This window comes from Amblyomma maculatum, chromosome 9, assembly GCF_055883805.1.
Source record: "Amblyomma maculatum isolate TAMU_Amacu chromosome 9, ASM5588380v1, whole genome shotgun sequence".
Taxonomy (NCBI): Eukaryota; Metazoa; Arthropoda; class Arachnida; order Ixodida; family Ixodidae; genus Amblyomma; species Amblyomma maculatum.
Genome location: NC_139352.1, coordinates 119,480,922 through 119,500,721, shown reverse-complemented (window position 1 = coordinate 119,500,721; position 19,800 = coordinate 119,480,922). Strand labels below are relative to the sequence as shown.

The 19,800-nt window shown below is 45.2% G+C and overlaps 1 protein-coding gene across 4 annotated transcripts in view; it reads left to right on the top strand.

The window, feature by feature from the left end:
- Positions 1-17,904, top strand: part of LOC146180235 (uncharacterized) — a 35,640-nt gene extending 17,736 nt beyond the window's left edge. For 2 of the 4 annotated variants that reach the window (XM_084579447.1, XM_084579446.1), the window contains 3 exons: positions 4,885-5,811; positions 14,160-14,212; positions 17,755-17,904. In XM_084579447.1, coding sequence (XP_084435573.1) covers positions 4,886-5,811; positions 14,160-14,212; positions 17,755-17,774 — 999 coding nt within the window. In that variant the 5' untranslated portion in view covers position 4,885 and the 3' untranslated portion in view covers positions 17,775-17,904. Of the gene's footprint in view, positions 1-3,837; positions 4,027-4,884; positions 5,812-14,159; positions 14,213-17,754 lie in introns of all 4 variants that reach the window. The other 2 variants (XM_084579445.1, XM_084579448.1) reach the window with 2 other exon arrangements.
- Positions 17,905-19,800: the final 1,896 nt, after the last annotated feature.

Sequence of the window (19,800 nt, the reverse complement as noted above, 5' to 3'; positions counted from 1 at the left end):
CTAGCTTAGCTCAAGGGCCTTCACCTCTGTAGTCACGGGCATATGATCCACCCGCAACTGCCTTGTGAAATTAGCCAGCTCATCTTCAAGGCCCAGAAACCTCCTCGCTTACAGACTATGGCAGCCTTTGCTTGATGACTTGCTCTCAAAGATTGACTTTTTCAGTCTTAGCCAGTCAGGGACACAAGTCTCAGACATGCCAAAATGGCGGGCTGCATCCCTATTGCCGCTCTCATCAGCACTCGAATAAGTCTACACTTAAAACTGTTCTCATGTCGGACACTGTGCATCTTTGTTTCTACTGCAACATTGGTTCTCGAACAAGAGAGCCTACAGATCGGTCAACAACAAAGCACTGATTGCAAAAGGTTCTTGCGATGCCGAAAACGAGGAACAAACGTGTTGGTATTGCTGCCAACCGCACGCCACCTGCCGCACCCGCATTGTGGCGATGGCAATGGCAGCTATAGGCCAGTTTCAGTTCATGCTTGAATCTAACACGCATGCAATTTTAGCACCTATTTTTACCCAAAAAAGGTGCGCATTAGAATTGGGTAAATACGGTAACCATTTCTGAAGGTAGTGTTAGCTTGCAATGTGACTTATTAGCTGTAGAAAATCGGTGCAAAAATGGCAAATGTCATTAACACTGCTAAATATAAAGTGATACACTTTCATAGGTGCTTTGATTTCACTAAACATAGCTACATTCTCTGTGGATCTTAATTACAGGATACTAAAACATACCTAGGAAGGCACCTTTCTAATCGAGCTGATCTCTGGGCTACCTTCAACGTTCCATGAAGCTCTCTCAAGCTCACATATAATTATTAGTCTATACCGCATTAATACACCCTAAATGCTGCCACTGTTGGGAACCCTCATCAACAGTTTCTGATAGTATTGAAACTATCTAAATTTGTGCCGTTATATTTGTCTATTCCGATGTACACTAGTGTAACCGAGTTAAAGAACTGTGGCGGCTTACCCTTACTTAAGCACCAATGAAATTTAGCCAGTTTAGCTCCCTCTCATCGATTCTGCTACTCACTCCAATCAAGCACTTACATCAGAAACACTTCCCAGTTTCAGCTCCCCACAAAGACAGTCAACAGGTGTCACACCCTTGCCCAAAAACAAACATTTGCAGTCTTTCTTAGTACGGACAGCAAATGATTGGAACAGCCTTCCCAACATTGCTGTAACCATTGAAGATCTGACTAAATTCAAAGACACGCTGAAATCTATTTACGCACCTTAGTTTACGGTATTATCTGCTGAAACATTGTTCTATTGTACTTTGCTTTTAGTTTCCAGTTTTTCCTTGTTTTCCAATCCATGGCCCAGATTGGCATCCACTGTTCATTGCCTGTTTATTTTTTTTTTTTTTTGTTATCGAAGTACCTATGTCAAATTTATGTTTACCATATTTTTCAATGCTTAAGACGTGGTTTCTTCTTACAAAATTTTCCTTGGTGCGTTTTATGTGCGTCTTTTATTTTATTTTATTATTTTTATTTTTTTTTCATTTTGCACGATGTTCATAGGCAAACTATCATGAAACGGTAACGGTAGCGACTCCTGCGATTGCAATGTTTGCACGTCATTATAGTGTTCTAAAATTGTACAGCCGTCTCACTTGCAGAATGCCAAAATGTGGCGACATCCATTCTCCTTGCGCTTTCCATGCTGTCAAAACAAGCCACATCGAGCTGACTCTCTTTTCAAGTTACGATATATAACATTATTTGGCGGCTATTGCATGTATTTTCTCCTTCCTGCATATGTTTTGGTGTGTGCGTCAGAGCGCCCACGCGCAGCGATGATCAGTGCAATGGTTATGAGAGTGCAAAGTGGGCGCCTGAGCACTGTGGCAAGGAATCTGTGAATAATAAAGGAATGACAAACCGTTTCTGCTCTCACTGAGCAAGAGTTTTTTTTTGCGTATAAATTGTGGCCCCCCCAAAGGATAAGGTCTGCTTTAGAGCATAATGTAGTCCAGCGAATTTGACATTAGGAGCTACAAGAACATTCTCTGAGTCACCGTGATGCTTCAAATGCGAAGCAATTGAAAGTATTGTGAGGCAGTTGGATATGTTCTCGATGGCGTTTCATTAATAAATTGACTTCTACTTTTCATATCCCGCGAACCCCTGCAACGTATCAGCATTCAGTAAGCTGAAAGTTGCTAAATCTAGCTTTCTACAAAGCTTAAGTTGCTGTCAGATTTTTGTTCAAGTGAATTCATGCAAAACAAAAAGTCGTAACGTTCATCGACTGCGTAACTTTGCAGTGTAAAATGTGAAAACAAAAGCCAAAAGGGCAATCACTCAGTCATTGGCACTACGTTCATGTGGTGCCTATCAACAAAATCTGAATGAGAAATTATCTTTGAAGCAGTGCAACAATTTTGTTTTCATGACTTTCCATATTAATGCGATAAAAATATGTGGGCCCTAAGGGTACCTGTGCATTTTCTCCTTGTCCATTGTCCGGGCAGGGAGTTTCCATATTAACGAGACGTAAATGCATGAAAAATGTTTGGTCCTCAGAAAACTGTCCATAATTTGAGTCGTCCATGTTAACGGGGGTCGTTATAACGAGGCACAACTGTATATGAGGGGTGCATCTTATAAACGGGAAATTATGGTAGTCCTTCTGTAAGGACATTGTGCAGAATACGGACCATGTTTTTTTGTTGCTTTAGTTGTGAATGCCCGCCCTTCATGTAATGCCCCTTCTGGGATCTTTGAGGTTACAAAAATAAGTAAATAAATCTGGCGCTTTACAGTCTTCGCCGACCACCATTTACTGTGCTGGTTGTCATCTTTGAAGACCTTGTCCTGTCGTCTTGGGGGCTGGCTTTCACAGTCACATACAAATCAGACAAGCAGCGCAAGGACGCTGGCATTCTCTCTTGCCCTATTGCCTGAATATCGCTGCATCATCCCTCGTCTCCGTTGCCTAAAAACGTTCAGAGACTACAGCATGCAGCATTTGACAACCACGTCTATTGGTTCAATTCTAAAACACATGGACTGTAGTCTCAATTTTCACCAGCAAGCCAACCCTTATAGCTGAACGTTAATCGATTGCCTTAGCAATGCTACTCGTACTCCTCCCAGCTATATCTTAAGAGAACTTCTTGTTGGGCTAGTTGGTGTCTATTCATTATAAATTAAAGGCGCCAAAACAACCCACACGAATACAAGAAAAAAAGAACGGGACAGAGCGCCACTCACAATTTATTTATTACGCAGAAAAAAGTACATATATATCACTGCCGGCGCATGTGAAAGGAACACATTCAGGATCATATAGTATAAGATAAGCTATGTTCAAGATGTGTGCGTGTGTGTTGCTTTGCCACCTTTAATTTATAATTTATAATCCCAGCTACATCGTCAGCTCTGCAACCTCCAGTTGGTAAGCTGACTGCAGCAACTTCCAGTTGCTCAATGGCAATCTTGTTTCGCACTACAGCCCTTTCGGCCACGTATATATGCCTGCTATTTACTGTTCTGCAAGTGTTTTATGGCGACCCTGCCGCTGGCCACCTTGGCTACCAGAAAACCTTATAGTGCATCAAAAACCATTTCTTCTGGCCTGGCCTTTTGACCTCTGTATTTATTTACGTCACATCTCGCATCCCTTGCCAATGATTAAAACAGTTTGTCTCCTCCGACAGGTCTGCTGCAACCTGTTTATGTCTTTCCCTTCTTTAAAAGTTGCCGGTATCAATATGAATGGGCCCTGCTCTTCGGCAGACTACCGCTGGGTCATTACTGTTGTCGACCACCTCATCCATTAGGTTGAAACCGCTGCTCTTCTTTCCAGCTCACTGCCGAAGTCGCCAGTTTCTTTCTCCGTGCCATATTTCCTTTCCTTGGTGCCAATTCATCTCCTCCTTGGACCTTTTCTCACCACCGTCCTCGCAGAAGTACTTCATGCCTCGAGCACAGTGTGCGAAGCTGTGTCTGCCTGCCACCCCAAGACCAGTGGTCTCACAGAACTCTTTAATTTCAGGTATGGTGTCTACCTGCATTCACCCTGGTTACACCAACTGGGACTCCCTGCTCTTGTTTGTCACATTTTTTTTACAATACTGCCGTTGAGTGAACCATTTGTCTGGTCTCCATTTTTTCCCTACTTCCCTCCTCTCCACCCTGGAAACATATTTCTTCTCAACTCTAAAACCTTTTGCAGCACCCTCCCACGAACAGTTCTTTCTCATTTTACTCATTCCCGTGAGCTTGCACACCTTAACACTCAAGCCAGCTAAGGCTCACAAAAAAAAAGCTGTGGTTTGCCCCACCATGCATTGTCTTTCTACCTTTGGGATTAAGTGCTACTATGGCCACCCATGTGCACACCCCAGTCTTGTGAAAAAAATTCCTCAACTGCCTTATTGGCTCGTATAGGGTAATCGAAACGAATGTCCCCCTGTGAACTGTCATATTGCCCCAGCACCTCCTGTTCTTGACCATCGCTGTCTCAGCCCCAAGATAGCGCACACGTAGCATTTGAAATGTGCTTTCTGCTGCCCTTCATCTCTCTGCCCAGGGTGGTCCTTTTTCGTTCGGCTGGGGAAAGAATGTAAATACTATATGCAGAACTCTTCTTTTTCTGTAGACATTCATCATCTGTCGTCTTCAGCTGGGTAGAAGCTTGCCGCTCCTCTTTAGGATCAAAAGCAAACTTCGTGTCTGACAATATTTATAATTCTGCACCTAACACTAACTATTCTGCGCCACAAAAGGCATTTTTGTGTGCTCCAGTATGATTTCGACCAATCAGAGTTCTGCTGTAGCGTAAGTTCATCGCCAAATTAGCAGTGTGTTATGTCAAACTGTGGATCTAGGATCTTCTCTCCCATGTTTGCAGGATGACAAGCCGGAGGTATGACGGTCAGGGACGTGGAGGGTACAGAGCGCGGGGAACATTCCACAACCATGGACCCCCTGGATTCAGGAATGCAGCTGGACCTGCTGCCAAAGATGGGTCCTTTGCACCCACATCCCGACCTGTAACCCAGCCTTCTTTCAGGACAGCGCCATCCTCGCTCGCTCCGGAAACGGACTCATATCCATCGAGGGAGATGCTTGCAGCAAGGGCTGCAGCAGCAGCAGCAGTTCACCGGCCCCCTGCTGCTGTCGCTGCTACAGACAACGAAGGAGGATCGAGGGATAAGCCTGCCATGCATTCAGTCAGCACGTGGACGGTGCAGATTGGCGAGGTGCCTATCTCATACGTGTCACGCGAAAAGTGGCGGGATCAGGCCCGTCCTGAGAAAGGTATGCCACCGGATGCGGTCGAGGAGCCGTTCCGGGGTTGCACTCTGGAGGACAGACATCCCAACGAGCCCAAGGCCACATACACCGAAGAAGAGATGAAAAGTCTCTGCCCCATATGTGGAACGCTGGTGATCCGCTGGAGAACTCACAAGGATGGAAAGCTGCACCGCGATCGGGTCAAGGCCCGTGATTCTGGCCTTGAAGCGGCTGCAGCGGGACCAACGCAGCAGGATGTCATTGCTGCGCTCCGTGTGCTTCAGGCCACACGACCTGACATCATCGCTGCATCCCTAGCAGCCGCTGCGCCAGGTTTGCTGTCGGCAAATGCAGCTGCCGGCAGTGCAGCGCCACCTGCCGGCAGGACACGGCGGGCCGGCCGGTCAAGAAGTCCTTCGCCGGAAAGGAAGCGTAACACCAGCCGGTGGAATTCACAAGACTGTGACGAGCAGTACAACGACACTGCCCGCGCTGCTAGGGCTGCCATCGCCAAAGCTGAAGCTGTCAGGGCTGCTGCAACGTGAGGCTCACAGTTTTCATTTATGCTTTCAATGGTTTCTGCAGTATCAGTCAAAATGTCAGCTGCAGTATCTGGATATATGCGTGAATAAGGCCGTCATAGCAGTTTATTAATGAGTGATTGTCTCTTGTGGCCTGCTGGTTTGCAAAACCTATCTGATAAACAGGAACATTTCCTATAGAACTAGAGGTGACGGCATGAATTGTAGTCCATTCATGCTAAGTTTTTGGCCCAACGGTTGGATGGCAAAGTGTGTTGTCTCTAAATCAACACATTCCACCAGTTCTAGTAAAAAAAAAAAAAAATGGAAGGGGAAGCCCTTGAAAAACTTTCTTATGCTGCACACACAACTTGTTTGCGGGAAATATGCCCTTTGTTGCATTTGGTGCTAGCCAAGTCCTTTCTGGAAAGATGTTACATAAATTTGCAGAGGGTCAGTATCTAGACGAGTGGTTACCTATCGTTACTGCGGTTCCAGGGACACACAAAATCTTGCAGGAAAATTACCGCTAGCTGTTACTGGTTGTGGTGGGCCTATTGAGCTGCAGCAGCACTTCTTTGGAAGCTCCACTTGTTCACTCCTTTCATGGAATAGCGGACCTTACTGAGATGATGACGATGTGTTCGTGGCTGGGATGAGCTTCTTGTAGAGAAAGGCACATTAAGTGTGTCAAGGTGGCTTGACAGCGGGTCCACAGTGTTAAGGGAGGGGATCAAGAACGAGGTCACCTTGTGGAGAGGAGCCTGGGAACAAATTCTACCACCTGGTCTTCTTTCAACGTGTGCAAACATGGCACATCACACTGACATTGTTGTGTATTGCCATCACAGCATGGGGCAGAATCTCTGCCATCACAGCTGAGATTCAATCCCACGACTTGGTGCTCAACATCCAAACGCTACAGGCGCTGAGCCACCTGAGTGGGAGCCTATTTCTGAAGAAAGTGGCAATATAGCTCTTGAGCATGAAGAAAATTGTGCAGCCAGCATGATGACTGCCTTCAGTCACTGTGCTTGTATGCTCCCTCAAAATGTTACTGCCGACGCTCTGTGATCAGTTTTGGCCGCAAAATATGCTACTTTGTTTTGGGTTCCTCTACACACTTTTCAAATATTCCTTTTTAGCATACTATGGTGCTACACACTCACCTATTTGTGCATGGAATTGACTTCCATGAACAGTCTTCTGGGGTAGGGAAAATCATTCAGTATGGGCTCTTCCAGAGAACCTGCTATGCTGCTCATGCACTGTTGATTTCGCTGGCTTCAGGGAATAGACTGCATGGGTAGTCTTGTTTGGTAGAGAAAACTCTTTGCCACAGGCAGATGTCGGCAAAAGCTGCGCATTGCATGTTTAAAGGGTTTTGTGGCGAGAGCCATTTTGTGAAGCTTCAACTACAAGCTGAGCTTCAGCGGTAACCTGACGACAGAGCTGACGTGATGCCAGAGCCGTTGCACAGCCTAAGAGAGAACCAAGGAGAAAAGCAAATTGTTGGGTCCAGAGTTGATGCAGTGTCAGAATCATCCTGTGGCCCAACTAAGTGGAACAGGCGGTAACACCGCGCACAACACGACGTCGCAGCTGTACTGTAAAAACAACCTGCGCAGGATGTACACTAGCAGTATTTCTGCTGGGGCTACGGACGGCAGAAGTAGCTCTTGGCCACTGCCAAGCGTGAACGTCGCATCGTCGGAACCAGACTGAGCACCAGATGAACCCTGCCTGCGACAGTGCAGCACCAGTAAAATGGTTCCTGCCGCAAATTTACGCACTAAACATTCTTTCGCTCTTTCCCCAGCAGGCATCTGTAACTTCCTTGGCAATTCACTGTTGCATACACTCCATCTACTGTCTGGACCTGCCCTGACTATAGTGCAGTGTCAGCATTCTAGCTCTGCGGCTATTTCTCACTCGTGTTGGGCACCTCTCCCACTCATCGAATCGTGCGGCAGTCATGGCTTCCTGTGGAAGTCCAATTTGGATGAATATGCTGGCTGAAGTGTGCCTTAAACATTCATGCCAGCCTTCTTCCCAGTGTCCAAGGTATGCACAGCTGCATCAAATGCTCCATTTTAAAACAAGCGCTTTCTGCACCATGCGGTTCCAATTGGCCGAAATGGTGTCGCAAGGCCAATTTCTTTCTAGTATGTACGGGGTTCTAGTGCGGTCAGTGCCAAGGCCGTACTGCTAGCTCTGACCACATATGTGGCTGAGAAGAATAACACACCAAGGGATCGCCAGCGGGCCAAGCTGTTTGCTGATGATCTCTTCAAAAGAATTGCTTTCCCAGTAGCGTCATCCGCTCGCATCGCTTCATCGTCTTTCTCTACTGCTGATGCTACCCATGAGGAGACGAGAGGGGTGAAGAAGGGGACACGCGCAGGGCTACATTTGCGCCTCTCTCACTCCCTCTCTGCAATCAATCCAAGTAAGAGGCCAGGATGTGAAGGTGTAGGTGGTTGACCACGACAGAGTGTGGGAGAATATTCTTCATGTAGGGCAGGCAAGGGGAATGACAAATTGTCATGTATATATTACAATTTCCTGGTTCATGAAGAGGTTTTTGATATTATTCGAAATTTCGAATAGCCTTGAAAGAATGCTTGCTATTCAGTTCAGTTCACACTGCAGTTTAAAGTATTCGTATATTGGAAATATTTAAATTTCTTGTTCATTTGAGCTTTGGGCCATCTTTTGTGGCATTTCAAAATGGGGCTCACTAGTTGCATCAGCATGACTACCAGCATACCAAAAATAAAGCACACGCTTGGAAATGCTGAGGCTTTCATGTAAAGCAATGCATTGGATGGTCTCTGATCACAATATGCGGCACCACACAGGTTTGCTATCGCATCACATGAGTGGCGACGAAGGCAAGCAAGCGTCGTTCCAGTGGTCACATCCACTCGGTACCATGCAATAGCATGCATGGAAACAAGTATCTGGTGGATAGCAGCACAGGCAAGGCGCACATCTGTGCTCCTGTGGTTGCATCATGAAAGGCAACCCTAGCCTATACACAACTGCTAGGCCAAAAATAAAAATAAAAGAATGACAGAAGCAAAATTCTCAGAGCTAGCCATATCATGACGTTTGTGGTGCATCTCATTAGAAAGATGTAAAATTGTTGTGTATTGAGGGTTTTCCAAGGTGCCTTATTGCACCTTGCCAGCATTGTGATGTGCCTTGGCGTACTGTTATTGCAACAAGGATCAGCATTGAGAGGTATGCAGGACACAAGCACGGAAATTTACTTGCAGCATGGTGCAAGACCTGTGGGTTGCGCCAATTGCTGGCTGATGGCAGAGGCAGATTTATAAACACTGGGGTGAAAAAAATATTTTAGTGATTGCTCAAATGTCACCCTGTCCAAGAACACTAATCTCTCAAACTCCCGCTGGCGAGATATTCATATATCTTAATTTTGTCACTCAAGTCACTCAATTGACCTCAGTGATGTTTTGAGAGATTAGTGTTTACTTTAATTGAGGTTTAAGTATTTTCACTGGAAGTTGTACCAGATTGCTCATGTTACTACTCCAGAATTATTGTATATCCTCAGCACATGCTTTAGAGTGCACATGTATAGCTTCACCCATGCTCCGAAACCTGCTTCATCTGTCCCAGCCCTGCTGGATGACCGTCAAAGCAGTGCTCACCTCCTCATCTGCTGGCAACCTTAGCTGCAGCAAAGCTACCTTGGGAAACTGCACATGCCAAGTGCTCGTACCTTCTACATGACAGCTCTTCGACTGTGGGCATCTTCCAGCATATCTTGCATCTCCAAGTAAGGAAGGGCCTAAGTGAGACCTGCAGGATTATCAACTGCACCATAGCAGACCAGGTCTGCGTGACTCCGGTGCACCTTGCAACGGCATGTGAAAGCTAAGCCAGAAACATGGTGGCTTCAAGGAGAAGCTGCCATGGTGTCTGGGAAAACGGAGGCAAGGTGTTGACCAACATGAGGCAGCAGCCTGCTGCATCACAGCCTTCCAGGACTTCATTTTTTTCTCATCTGGATTTTGTGACTGGAGGCTACGATAGGGCAGTTTCAACGCAGTGCAAGACGTGGATACCACCTGGCCATGCCTCTGCGCTTGGCATCTATCTATCCTCCCCACTTCTTGCTGCAAATGAGCAGTGCTCATTGCCAAGGTATAGGATCACCTCCTGGAGCCATTGTCGGGCATCCCCCAACGTTGCCACATCCTGCGTCGCAGAGTGCTGAAGGTCATGGCTCCAGTGCTGTCTTCACAAGGCCGCGACGTCTGGTGGACAAAATGGACCCATTGTGCCCCAGGAAAAAGAGCCCAGTGCTCACTTGGTGCCCTTGATGTTTCGTTGGCCCCGTGATCAACTCAAGGGTGGTTGGGTTCTTTCAACCATGTGTCAACGCTGAACTGGTACAGCCCTGCAAAGGCATCCCTTTGTGCTTCAGAAGGACTAGCCCACACTTGGCACGTAAACCATGAAGTATTTCTGCTGAACTTCAAGGACACACTGCGTGGAAGTCAGGTTGCTGCTTTTGGTGTCCCAGCATCTAAATGGGGCAGTTGTGGCAGTGGCTTAGTCACTTTTCAAATTTCAGAGGGAGGGGTGGCTATACGCCTCTGGACAGAAAAAGAAAGGCCAAAATGAGAAGGTATCGGAGGAGGGGAGGCAGCTCTGAGAAAATTTCGGGCGGTGTTCTGACACTGAAACTCCACCCTTCTGGCTATGTCCCGGAATCATGGCGTATGCCAAAGAAATGAGGTGACCATTAAGGTACACTAGCCGCAATATATCTGCAGAAAGGGCCAACATTTTGATGCAATGCATCAAAGAGGAGCCCTCTGCAAGGCTGGTAATCAGCCACAGGTGTTGGCTGAGTTCACTTCTGAAGTCATTGTAGACTTTGGATGCCAGGGCCCGCCAGTGTGAACTTCCGGTTCACGCTGAAAAAATGCACCCTCACACAGCCGCTGGATTCGGGCAGGAGCGGCTCTGACCCCTTCTGTGCGTCATCGGTGGCGTGACCAACGCTTACAAGTGACCGAAAAGTGCCCTCATTGTGTAGCTTCACCGGAACTGTGCGATGCAAAGCATCTATTGTGGACCTGTCCAGCTGCGGCATCCTTGAGACAGTGGTACCTATGGAAAGTAGGCCTGCGGTGGCACCGTGATTGTGATTACAGGAACTGGATGCTGAACAATCAGTTTATCGGCAACCTGTGTGATTATTTAAGGGAGACCTGTTCGCACTCTTTCTTTTAGTTTCCTCCTACTCCCCGCTCCTTTTTTACTATGCCTGATGGCAAACTCCTCGAATAAAAAAAAAAAAATACTGCTGGCATTCAAGCATGCAGCAATTGTTGACTGCAAGTACATGTGCAAGTGCAGTTTTTTCCAAGAACTCTAGAACAGTGGAAATCTCTCCAGGCCAACTTGGTGCACTCGGACAATTTTGTGAATGGGCTAGAACATGTTTTGTTACTCGCTTGCCAAAGCCTTCCTGCTCGTCCAGAAGTTTGGCGCATTGCTTGTATAAATAATCTTGCCGCTGATTGTCTGTGAAATTGCCCAGGAAGAGTTGCACCATCTGTTGGTATCCTTAACAGCTGGCTCACATGCCAAGGCTCAAGGAAGTCAGATGCAGCGGACAGGAACTTTCTCAACCAGAAAACTTCATTCTATGACTCACATCACTGCAGAGGCATTCCTTGAGGTGGCATTAGGAGCTGTATATGCCGCATCCACTGTGACCATAGCAGCAGTCCCGCCCATCCATGGTTTCTTGGTACGGTGCAAAGAATGCTGACCTTTGGAGAACCCCTAATGACCACCCATATGCTTCCACTAGGGACACCGGCCGTGCCTTTCAACACAAATCAGGTCTGGGATGAAAGAATGCCGATCATGTGGCATCAATGTCCCTTCAGTCAAGCTGCAGTGGGAAGAAGCTCATCACTGTGACCTGCCAGTGGCCGGTAGGTTGTGATGCTGGCAGCTACTGAAGCAGATCACTTGGCCATTGGTTGGTATTGGAGCACTCAGCGCATGAATGTGACGGCAACAGTAATTCACTGGGATGACAGAGGTTTAACCTGCTTCCAATATATTCTAAGCCCAGCATTGTGGAACACCTCAGCACCGTGAATATCTAACCAGTACGGGACGCTCTGCTATACTTGCACAGCATTAGTTTGAAAAGCATCATTGTCATCTTTGTAGATGTAAGGTCAAGGGACTGACTCCTCACGTCATTAGCATTTTGGGAAAGTTTTCGCAAACAAGCATGTTATCGCACTTTCTAGACAAGCACAGAAGAAACTTCAACAAACATCATGCTTGTTGCAAAAGTTATACAAGACCAAACTAATGCCTCCGCCCTGATATCACAAGACACTGGAATGCCAGTTTTGTTTTTGCAGAAGCAGCATGCTATTCTCATCTTCTAGTCTCAGCTGGTCTGCATTTTTTATTTCAGCTGCTAAGACAAGCCAAGAATGTAGGAACAAAAACGGCATGGGAACACTGCCACATTGCTGCCACTCGCCACCACTTGGCTGAACCATATCTTGGTGCGTGGCCGAGCGTTGTCTTCGTCTCTCAGATGATCGAGTGAGCTTTGTCTTATTAAAGACCACCAACACCACTGATGTCATCGGGGTCAACGTACATGGGATGCTACCCAGCATACTCCACTAAGTATCAAAATGTCACCAACAAACTTGGCAATATTGTGGCAACAAGCATGGAAATGCCATCAAAGAACTTCAGTTTGTCAAGGCAGCAGATGATGTACTGGATGGAGGAATCCCGATTTTTTAAGGTACTGGTTAGTGTCTGGAATTCAGCTTTTTTTTTTCTTTCTTTTGCAGCACAATTTAGATGTTTTCAGTTAGTAAAAGAACAATGCTTTACAACATTTATGCAGCACAGCTACCAGTGTGAGTGACTCTGGTTGCTGTCAACGGTGTCAGGGAGAGATGCAAGGAATTTAGCCAGCAAGTGCAGTTTCTTTTGAAAGCTGCAGCAACCTTCCCTTTTCAGCCTGGTTGGCCAACTTGAAGCTCTTCCAATCCATTTCCTCTCAAGGCTACAAGCGGGTATTTCGAGTGCCCAGGAAGTGTTCAGTCTGCCATCCTTTCCGCTGTTGCAAGGAATTCATCTACTGCGCGAAGTGCTTGTGGCTTTCCAGCTACAACCCTACTCCCTGGCTATTGATGATGGTGCACCACCCCTTTTGCTATCGAGCGCTTCCTGACAACCACACAGGGTTTTGTCCAGCTTTTCTACTCAATGGAGACCATTTTGGCCCTCTATTGGTCGACGAAGCACATTAGAACTTCTTATCAGCCCAAGATGGAAGTTCTCACTTTTGCTGCTCATTTGTGAGTCACACCGTACATCCTGAGGCAGCAGAACCATCTTCCTGCATTCTTTTTTTTCCTAGACAAGGCTGTCTCGGTTGCTGTGAAGTGTGACCGATGAGAATGTTAGTGTGGCTGTAATGAACCAGAGGAACTGATCGTGCCGCTTGGGTTTGTAGCCCTCCAGAGCCATGAAGAAGCTCACCTACAGTATCCAATACAGCAGCTCAACAGTTAACTTGTGGATTGTTTTGGTGAGTGTTGTTCCCATTGCCAGCTTTTGTTAATAGTAACACTGCACCCTTGAGCAGTGCTGGGGAAGGGACTGGCTGCAATGAATACCAGCTTCAAGCTGGCTTTCAAATTCAAGGGCTGTTGGTGGATAAGATGGATAAACACTCTGACAACCATGGATGGAGATATCGCAAAGAGAAGCTTGATTTGAGCTGAAATATGAAAAACCCTATTGAGCATTTTACTTTGGCATATGCTGAAGTCTAAAACAACCATGAAATAAGCACTAAGGCACATAATGTGCCTTTATCATGGCATGTGAATGCAGAGCTTCATTCAGATATGTACGCACAGAAGCTGTATTGTTGTTTGAAACAGCCATCTTCAGTGCTCTTCATGGCTGTCAAATAGGTGTTATAATCGAAAGCGTGTGTTGACAGTTGCGGACACATAGTTGCATCGCAACATTTATTGACACATGGTGTCATACATGTGACGAGATATGTGTCATACCATAGCATCAAGCAGTTCCGTCGCCTCTCGCATGGTTGCGGCAACTGTGACACAAGTTCAGCGAAGGGGTTTTTCTCCCTGCTGTAGCGGCGTTTGCATGCCCCCACAAGTGTCCCTACCCATGCGCTACCGGTGTGAGCTTGTCATGCTCTACCAACTATGGCATCTGTTGCAACAGCGTTCAGGCAAGGGCCGGATCGCCACATTCCCATTCCTTCATTCCCCACTGCCTTTGTTTTTGCTTGCAGGCAGCAAATCCTTGGTGAACAGTCACGTGGGCCTGGTCACCACTACTCTTCTGGTACGTGCCTGTCATTTCTTTTATTGGGACTAAATGGAGCAAATATGTTGCGTTTAAAGGCAGAACCGCGTATCCTGGATGTGGCGATGTTAAGAGAGAAAAAAACTGCAGTTCTTGCTCTGAAAAATATCTCTGAGCTTAAGTTGGGGAATCGGACCAATATTGTGAAATATGCCATGCTATGCTTGCTTCTCGTCATTTAGTTTCTTACTGAAGCTACCATTTATGAAAGCAAAACTGGCATTGCCACATGCATAGTGGAATGATAATTTATCATAGGCCCGTATCTCCGGTTTGCATCATTTTGAAAGCATCGTTTTTCAGCCTCGCGTGATGAGTGGAAATGCTGGAACTGCGTCGTGGTAGAAGAAAATGACTCTGGACACGGGACAATGAAGTAGACAACACGAGAGCTTCCTTGTCCCGTCTCCTGCGCTATTTTTTTCTATTATGATCAGTCACTAACTCGCCCAGCAACACACTTTGATGCTGGAACTGCGTGTCGCCGCTCGCAGTTTCTACTACACTGGCATCTGTTCTTGACAATTACTCCATTCAGATGACGACACTAACAACAGACTTGAAATGCAGGCCATTGCAACCAATCAACTTTCTTTAATCTGCTTTCTGAAATCTACCTTTTTCTTTTTTTATTTTAAATGTAGAGAGGCACATAGTTGGAAGCGCTGCTTCATTCTGATCCAAACTGCTTTCCCTGCTCAATCCTGCTCCAAAGCTGCTTCAAAAATGGCTGCCGCAGTAGATGTAAAAGGTTCACTAGCTTTGCCTTCGATCTCTGCTGAAGGGTGGCCTTTCAGTGCGCTTGGCATTAAATGGTTATTGCCGTGGCTTTTCCGAAATGTCACACCATTTGATTCTCCTGTATCGCGCTTGGCCGCATGCCTAATGTTACTGAGCTGCGCTGTGCCTGGCGACAGTGTGATGGCTCATCATTTAGAACCATTGCGGTCAACAACGGTCATGGACGGAATTGCATGTAAAGGGGCTAGTAATGGTTTTGGCATTAAAAGCAAATGGCGTTCCGATGGGATGGAGAGAAAATTGCATCGGCTGCTGATGGTATCATCAGTTTTCTATCAAATTTAGCTGAACACGGGAATGATGGCAGCGCACCGGTGGCAGAGGTGTAGCACATCTTGCTGTGAGCTTAATAGAAACAAAACTTTTGAAACCTATAGGAGCATGGAGCATAATAAATATTTGGTCTCAAGTAACCTTGTATAGTGGGTGGTACAACGTGAAGACACGAAGCACACAAGAAGAGAAGCACAACAGATGAGAGCTGACTCGCAACTAACTTTTTATTAAGAAGAAAGCGGATTCTTATACAAAAAATATGTCACATGATGTTACAAAGAATGGAACCCTTGACCAGGCAAATTCAAGAGATACTTTTTCCTTCATCAACCACGTTAAAGGCCTATCAAGCAAGGCGAAACATACACGCCCCCCACCCTCCCAGCGACTCGTTTTACCAAGTATAAATTATCACAAAACATTATCCAGAAAAGAAACCTCTTTATCCATCACTAAGGAAGGCTGGCTGATACACTGCAACTGCTTCTTGCTGATGTACTGAGGCTCAGTTATTTCTCTGGTCGTTTTGTCCCTGTGGTGAAGCAAAATCTTTGTTTTTGAAGCCAAGGGGCAGCAACTTTTGTTTTTCTTTTTTCCCTCTTTTCCACAAGCACTACAATGATCTTTCAGGTGAGAATATCGTGTGTCCAACAGCGACTTGAGTTGTTCACGCAGACGAATGTTTATGCACCGACTCGGTTGACCTATTTATACCTTATTGCATGACAGGGGAATTTCGTACACTACAGCGCAGTCGCAATCTACCAATCTCGACCTGAGCAAAACCTAGCATTTAAACAGGTTACTATTGTTTGTCCTTTTCTAGCTGTTCCTAATAGCACAGCAGAGCCCACCTAACTTATGCAATTTTATGCATGTAGGGAATCACCGCTAGTTTTTTCTTCTGTGCGTCGGCCCTTATTTTAATTGGAAAATCCTTCCTAATCATCTGCAAAAGTTTTTCACATGTTGCCGAGATTACCAAATCCGGGAATCCTGCGGTTTTTATCCTACGAACCTGTAGCAATACACTATCATGAATGCAATGATGACATTAGCTCAGTAAGCTTGAGCGAATTGCAACTATTGGCAATTCCATTTTTTACAATTTTTGAGTGTCCAGCAGAATAGTTTAACGCCTGCTTTTGGGACCGCTGGGAGTACATGAAACATGAGTGGTCGTGTTTGAAAAACAGTTTTATGCTCAGAAACCGGAGAGTATCGTTCGACGGTTCCGTGTGCTGTGCGATGTCAGCGCACGTTAAAGATCCCCAGGTGGTCGAAATTACTCCGTAGCCCTCCACTACGGCTCCCCTTTCTCTCTTTCCACTTTCACTCCCACCTTCATCCCTTCCCTTACGGCGCGGTTCAGGTGTCCACATAGCAAGTGTGACAGATACTGCGCCTTTCCCTTCCTATGAACCAATTATAATCGTTCGACGGTACTTCAAAAGTGAAAGACCTACCTTTTGCACACTTCCGAAACAGCTTTAAGATGTCTGCCATTCTCCTGTTGAAGTTGTCTTTTTTCTTTAACACTAAAAACATCTACATATCGGAAGGTGTGTCACTAAACCATCAACATGTTTACTAATTTGTCTATCAACTTCACCCAAACATATATTGCTCAACACAGGCGCCACCTTCGATCCAATACAAATTCCCCTTTTTTGTACATAAGTGTCGCCTTGCCAACCTACATATGTTGATCTCAAATAAAAGGACAACAGTTCCAGGAAAGAGTCAATAGAAACTCCGCAGTGACCTTTGAAACCTACTTCATCATTCTCCTCGGTGATACATTTTTTAACCGCATTCATAATTCCCTTGTGAGTAATATAGTCTTCTATATCAACACTGAAACCTGAACACAGAAACCTGAACAAAGCGGGAGCTTTGTACATTATTTACAAAATACAAAAAGTAAAAGAATTCGCGATGCTTGTACGCAAGTGTCTACTTCCCACCGGGCAAATTTGTTGTTATGAGTGGTCGCCGTTAGGGTGATATACTACCGGAAAAATGCCTATTGGTTGAAGTAAAAGCAGCAGCGATGTGTTGTAAAAAGGAAAAGTGTAGTAATAATCTGTTGGGAGCACTAGCACGATGGCATGAATGCACTGCCTTTGTTGCTATACCTAGCCACACGCGTGCAAGTGCACACTCTTCAGACCACGGGCATCTCGCTAGTTGCTTCCTTCTTACTGTTGTGGCCATTCTAATGTCATGAACTACCAGCTCACTCACTTGTGCAACATGGGCCAATAACCACTTGTGATTACTAAATAGCAGGTCATGTTATCATAAAAAAAAAACTAAACTTCAATCAAGTCGTAGACTCTTCCTATCTGTGCTGTTTTGAATAGTCATTATTTATAAAAGTGTTTTGGCAACTATTTGAAATCTAATGGAATTTGATTTTTTCTTTTATGGCTCTGCTGCAGGCTCATACACCTGGAGGTAGAGTACAGGCATTCCGTCAACTCATTTCCTGCACTCTGGGATTGATCCAAGCACTGTTTGTTCATGGTGTGTACCCATATTCTTAGAATAAACTTGTTTGCCTCGTGTGAAAATGTGTATGATTATTACAGGTGCTTATAGAATGAATGGAATATTAAGCGTGACCTCCCAGCAGTGAAATGTAAGGTTGGGGTTTGTGAGGTCTTGAGGCTGATGAGGTCTTCAATTTCACTTTTTAGCTGCAGATGTGAATGGTGATTCTATGGGCTGTTTACAAAGGGCAGTCCAGAACAGATGGCAACACTAAAACTACTTTTATTAGTGGACTTGGAAGCGGCTGTCAAAAACGTCGCTGTGCAATGCTGTATGCTGCAGCCTAGATTTTGTGTAAAGGCAAGCGAGTCCCAAATATTGCTGCTTTGACACAGATGTATATTTTTGAAGCAGTGACTATGGGTGTTGTCTTAATATTCCTTCGGTCAATCGGCGAAAAAAAATGGATGAAAGTGCTTACATATAAAGCGCTTCATAGAATAGATTGTCTTGCAAGCACATGCTGCTTTCCCCGAGGATAGAAGAGTTGCTCTGCCAAGAAAAATGACAAGACTCAAACCTTGCACATGAACTCATTTCACTGCCTGCGTTGCTGCAAAATATGTGAACAAGCTGGCGATGTCTTCACGGCAATAATATATTGCGCCATCCTGTTGTTGCCACATTATTTTCACGGTGTACCAAAAGGAACTTTGTTGTGCCTCATGAAGTTCATATCCATAATAAACTGTTGGGGAGAGAACAGGTCAAATATGTGCATACCTGTAACCTATATTGCGCCATTCTGTTGTTGCCACATTATTTTCACGGTGTACCAAAAGGAACTTTGTTGTGCCTCATGAAGGTCATATCCATAATGAACTGGTGGGGAGAGAACAGGTCAAATATGTGCATACCTGTAACCTTGCATACTCTTGACAGCCTTGATTTCATTTCATTTTTATTTTGCTAAAGTCTTTTTGGGGTATTAAATAAGGGGTGGGACTAACATAAGTGCATAAATCATTTTCATGGTGACAAGTGCAATGTGACTTTGTCTAGGAAGGTGGATAGGCAGGTGATGGCTGCGATTTCGTGGGGAAGGTTAGGAGGAAGAATGACTTCAAAAAAGTAGTCGTACGAGCACGTTGACGTGAAACTCTAAACGGATGACCGATGCGATGAGACATGCGTGATGGAGGCACACAGATGTATGGCTTCTGTTTCAGATGGGAAAAGTAAAATTTGGGATACAAGCACAGGCTAGAAATGTGGCGACGGATGGACATGGTAAATTGGGATTGCTGTTTGAGAGATGAGACGCTGATCTCTTATGAATATGTGCTATGAATAAAACTAGCAGCTCTGTTTTGTACGGCTTCTAAAGATTCAATAAGGCATGCTTGTGGCGAGTTCCAAATGGCAGATGCATACTCAAGTTTCAACTGGATTAATGATTTGTAGGTAGGAGTTGGAGTTCTCGGTTTTTATTTTCTGAGAATTTGGCTGACTTTTTACGGTGTTTATTTGCAAACACAATTCTTTTTTTTTTTTTTTTCGGTTAATATTGTTACGGAGCACAGTAGCGTGATGACGACGACATGCTGATGTGAAGAAGGGAAGAAGACGACGCTCAGGCTTAGCTGACATCGTTCTGTGGTGTGCGGTGTGTGGTGTGCGTCTAACAGTGAACTAGCGTTTACCACTGTGTACTTTTAATTAACAAATTTGCTGCTGAAGAAATATCTTTTTTTTTTTTTTGGGGGGGGGGGGGGGGGAGATAAAGGCATCCATGTACAGTTAAGTGACATAGAGCGTACATTTTGGCTTTTTTTTAATTTAATGTTGTTTTATGCACGTTTATTTAATGTACAGTTGGTCATATATATAGCTAAGAACCTTGAAGAAAATGCTATTGCCATTATGAAAATTAGTGTTCAGGCAAAACGCATATGTAAAAGATAAATTCACACATTTGACAAATGAGTAACTAA